Source organism: Anarrhichthys ocellatus, unplaced genomic scaffold (genome assembly GCF_004355925.1).
Source record: "Anarrhichthys ocellatus isolate YVR2014 unplaced genomic scaffold, GSC_Weel_1.0 scaffold3217, whole genome shotgun sequence".
Classification (NCBI taxonomy): Eukaryota; Metazoa; Chordata; class Actinopteri; order Perciformes; family Anarhichadidae; genus Anarrhichthys; species Anarrhichthys ocellatus.
In genome coordinates, this window is record NW_022283191.1 from 410 (window position 1) to 5,535 (window position 5,126).

At 42.8% G+C, this 5,126-nt stretch overlaps 1 protein-coding gene across 1 annotated transcript in view; it reads right to left on the minus strand.

Annotated features, from left to right (window-relative positions):
* Nucleotides 1–3,939: 3,939 nt before the first annotated feature.
* The window catches only part of LOC116378820 (quinone oxidoreductase-like), a 1,580-nt gene continuing 393 nt past the window's right edge, over nt 3,940–5,126 (minus strand). Inside the window, exons 2-4 of the mRNA XM_031840732.1 lie at nt 5,013–5,114; nt 4,273–4,368; nt 3,940–4,183 (exon numbers count right to left, since the gene is read on the minus strand). Of these exons, the coding sequence (XP_031696592.1) occupies nt 4,019–4,183; nt 4,273–4,368; nt 5,013–5,114 (363 nt within the window). The 3' untranslated portion in view covers nt 3,940–4,018. The remainder of the gene's footprint in view (nt 4,184–4,272; nt 4,369–5,012; nt 5,115–5,126) is intronic.

A 5,126-nucleotide genomic window follows, 5' to 3' on the forward strand; every position in this document is an offset into this window, starting at 1 on the left:
TGTGTGTGTGTGTGTGTGTGTGTGTGTGTGTGTGTGTGTGTGTGTGTTACCAATAATGTAAGCCAGTCTGTGACAGATAAGTGCATCTTCAGAGCAAACCACACAGGAAGCAGGGCATGATGGGACAGGGGACACACGCTGGGCTCTGATGACTGACAGTGGCAACATCAGGAAAATTCCTGCAAATAAATTCACATTTTCCCCAAATAAACACTTTATGAAAAACGACATCTTGGGAAAAAAACAACAACTTAAGTTCTTCCTTGCATAACATTAGCTTTATGCTAGCATTATGCTTTGATTTGGGAAAAATGCCATGGCCGTATAGCTAGCTAGTCATGTTGCTAAACATACTGTACAATTTTATTTTCTATTTGAAAACCGTACGCAATGGTATTGACTTTGAATGTTGCTAGCATAACGTTAGCTTTCTGGCTCGTAACTGAGCCAAAGCTGAGAGGACTAGATATAGCCCCCGTTGGTTCGGCCTATTTACTGGAACGGTCATGGTTGTTACACGTATGAGGAAACCCTCATGTATTACCAGGGAATTTAGTTAGGTCTTGTGTAAAACTTAAGACCAAAGCTATACATGTGAAATTATACATTAATGGTATTTTTGTTTCTTTGGCAAGTGACAGAAGAGGTAAGAAGATAAGAGGTATTCCACTCAACCAGCACACAGCCTGTAAGTGGAAACTAAAAACTCTTCTCTCAACTACAGCAAGCAATGCAGGTCACTGCTACACAATGCTATCTCCCATTTAGCCTACTGTACAGTCTCATTTGTTTGCGGTGAAACTGGTGATGGAAATCCACTTTGTATATTACTTACTCCCCTTTTTACGCATTATCTGAAGTTGTAAAGGCGTGAACTTTTGTATGCATAAATGATGTTGAATATTGCACTTCGAAGAAGGTTTCACGCAGTCTACTGAATACGTAGCTGTTGTGCTTTCTTCCCTCTTGCAAGAGAATAAACGGAAAAAGACAACTTTGAATCTTCTGATGACTTCATTATTATTTTGAGAACATAAACTCTCTCCTCCCGATTAACCTAGAAATTTTCCACCACATGTGTCACAGTAGAGGCAACATGGTGATGAGGTAGCATCTCTTCCATTAACCCGCTGCATCACTGTCATGATCTGATTGGCCAATGAAAACATATCAATACATCTTTGGAAATACACAATAATCACCTCTCTTCAGCTCCATGCATGTACGTGTAGACTTCAGCCCCCCAGGACCCTCTGTTCATGTCCCATGTTCATAGATCAAAAGCAACAAACAATACCCCCATCATCATCATCATCATCATCATCACCAACTTTCCCTAAGAAAACCAAACCTATGTCTTTTTCTTCATACTGTTTGTATAACGCAATTAATCCCAACAGTAGTATTTTTATTCTAAAGGTCATACATTTAAATGTTCCATGTTTTGTTAAAAGTAAATTTTGTGGGTCATTATAATAAATGGTCTTGGCTAAAGATTGGCAGGAACAGATTGTGATGTCTGTCATTTGGACATGTGAATTTAGTTTCTAAAGATTAAAAAGAAACTGACATGAAGTCAGATGGCTTGGGCCCTTCTGGAGCCCTATCAGAGACCTCAGCGTGTCCTTGGACCAAAGTCTGCGGACCTCAGTTGTCCCGTTTGTTTACTGTTTGCTCTGAGTTGCAAGGCAAACAAACAGGGATAAATGTGTTGGCAATGAACTGACATGTGTGTAGTTCGGTGGGGGGGTATGAGGTTGTCCCCATAGGATGCAGACTGATGGAGGACAGCCAGTCTTTGTAGCCGTATGAGGCTTATCATGTTTCTGCTAAAGCTCTTTTCCAAATGACTTTCAGCAACTTCACCTCAAATGACAAGAAGTATCGCTGCTGAAAACAACACATAAAGTCACACACAGCTTAAACCTGCAGTACTCAGCAATTCAGCATTTGAAGTAATAATCTTGAAAATACAATTGAATCAAATGTGGACATTTTGCGTTTCTTTGTGGTTGTTTCGTGTCTCTTTGCAGTTGTTTTGCATCTCTTTGGAGTTTCTCTCAGACATTTTGCATGTGAAGCCCGGGAGCCTTGTGACCGCTTGGACCCCTCAGCCGGTGTCTGTTGGTGCCTGTTAGCAATCAACCCATGACTGTGTGGTTGAGTATAATGTTCTCATCAACACTCAATAGAAAATCATAATTAGCCACAAAACACTACACTACCTGGCTAACGTTAGCTCCAAAGGATAGAAAGTTAGCAGCTTGAAAGTGAAACATCTGGCTAAAGAGCCAGATGTTTCACTCAGGAGTTGGTGGAGACCAAACCTGAGCGGAACAAAGAGTGCAAATCGAACTTGATAATTGACAGTCGGACAGAAACACAACTTCAAATATATGCTAATGTGTCTGATAGAAGTGTAGGTAAGCTGTTGCTTGCTCACAAAAGATCTTGATAAGCTTATAGTATGTTAGCGTCTGTGCTTGTTTCTGAGTTGTTCTGCCTTCTAGTGGTCAGAAATGATGGATGCGGCTTTAAGCTAAACACTGGTAACCTTGTGATTCGCTCCTCCAAAGGTATCTGTAGTAAGAGACCAGTTAGTTTCATCTTTGTCTTTGGGGAGTTATTATGAATCCCACTGCTCTTCTTCTTGACCCGCCTTCTGCAGCATTCAAACGCTAGGATTGGCCAGGCGTCCATGCTCGCCAAGTTACTGGTGACCTGATTTGTTCTGGTCCTATGCCCTGACCAATGGGCTCTGTCCTGACCCTGTCTACTCGAGGGCAATGCCTAACCTTAACCAATTGCCTCTACCTCAACCAGCTACGCAGGGCGGGTCTTGCCAAGAAGAGCAGTGGGGACTTCACCAAGTCGACACCCCAGATTTGCTGGATATCAGTTAGTCATAATTTAATTAAACACATATTTGTTTGAAGATATGCACAAGCAATATCAACTGAAATATTCAAGGTATTGAAAAAAACATCGAGGGAAAATGCATTACCCACCTGATGGTGATTACCATCGTTTAATTATGCATTCGTGGTGCATAATACCAAACAAAACTGTATCATCAATGAATCAAATTTCCACAAATGGATTTCCACACAAAAGACCTTTCAGGCCCCTGAGGGTCTGGGGCCCCAGGGCAGTAAGCCATCCAGCCTTGGTTTACACTAGATGTCTGACCTTAGAAATCCTCGTCTACCATGAACTACTGACTACTGAAACCATTTCATTAGTGAGTCTCACTACCGTGTGGTCCACAAGCTGTTTCAGACATGCCCCATTTCTCTAGTAGACATTAGATTTAAATGTTCATTTGTATTTATTTTTCTGTCAAAAACTATAACCTCATCCTAGTTGAATGATCCCCAGCAAGCCTGTGACAAATATGTCAATAAAGCAAGAGCAATAGAGCAAGATATACCCACAGCTGATTAGCATTCACCACAATACATCAGAGAGAGCACCAGTTCTCTTGATTTGCTTTCTGCCTGGCTTCAGTTTCTGAACATCTACTGTATACACCTAAACCAAAGAAATACTGATCAGAGTGCGGGATCATTTAAAAACCATTACAAACTGCTCACCTGTTGAACAGAACCCAAAGGTCCCCCCCCTGCGGGCGACATGGTGCACTCCACTGCCATATTAATCCATAAGAATGATCTGAGGACCTGAGGGGAGACTTAAACTAGGAGCGCCATCATTTACCGGTTGCTACAGCGCTGTAGCAGATACTGTGTGTGTCTAGCTTAAGTTACCTGGCCCTCTCTGGAGCATGCTCAGTAGAGACCGCTGTCACCTGAGAGGCACAGATGTCATGTTTAACTCCTCTCAGATACGAGCTTTTAACTTTAGTCCTTTCTGTTACTTCCTTTTTCCCAAATACCAATCTTGTTTATCAGGACCACAAAATGATTCCAAAAATGTCTCTTTTTTTATACATTTATTTCATTTAAGTTCTTGACTTTTTTCCTTATTATTAACAGCCAAAACCTGTGCTATGATCACATCATCCCACGACCAGGACTGTCTTCCCAGCAGCCCCGGGACACTCAATGATATCATGGTGGGCCTGGGCGGCCTTGGTGAGCGGGTACTGGGAGCCGACGACCGGACGCAGCCAACCAGCTTCCATCCCCGCGTAGAACAGCGCCGCACACTCCTTGTTCTCCTCCTGCGAGAGGAGGGAGGGAGGGAGGAAACATACGAACATTTATTTAAACATTGTATCAGGATGACTTGTGTGATGCCACTACTTCGTACCGATGTAGCGAAGGAAAGGGTCACTCCCATGATGCTGCTCTCCTTAGCCATGGTGTCTCTGGGGTCGATCTCTATGGAGCCTCTGCAGCCAATGATCTACAATGAAGGAGAGAGATAAGCGCGTATGAAGTAAGGCACAGGAACGAGCTACACTGGGATACAGCTTCTACTCTGGGTAATAGGGCCTAGCTACAGAGCTATAGAAGTCTAGGGGTCGTACTCACAAACCACCGTCTGGCTAAAAGTAACTCCTAACTGGTGGAAAAATAAAGGTTGTGTCAGTCCTAACTTTTTGGTCTAAGAGTAATTCACGAGGCATTGCAGCGCTAAAAGTAGCTCCTCAGCTCCCCGAGAGAAGTTGGAGGAAGTCTAGAGGACTCCAGAGTCAAAATTTGAACAAATGTAATCTAGATTGTTCCTCGCTGCCCCTGTATACTGATGAATATTTCATTTGTCATTCACTGCTACTGTGAACCAATCAGTGTAGACATAGTATTCATAAAACACGATGTAATCCGTTGCAACAGGGTCAACCCCGCCCCTTCTCTTATCTTAAGCATTGTCTCTCTGCATTTTTGTGCTACTCTTAAAGGGACAGTTCAGCCCAAAATCGAAAATACTAATTTCCCCTCTTACCTGTAGTGCTATTCATCAATCTGGATTATTTTGGTGTCTCTACGAGACAGCTCACACCAAGCTATTAAGACTGATAAATAGCACTGGACTGCAGTCCTACTGACCGTAACACGTCCTCCCAAGGCCAACATGTGGAGGTCTTTACTGAGGTTGACATTTGACAGCATCTCTACTATCACATCGATGCCTCTGCCCTCTGTGGCTTCCTAGAACACACA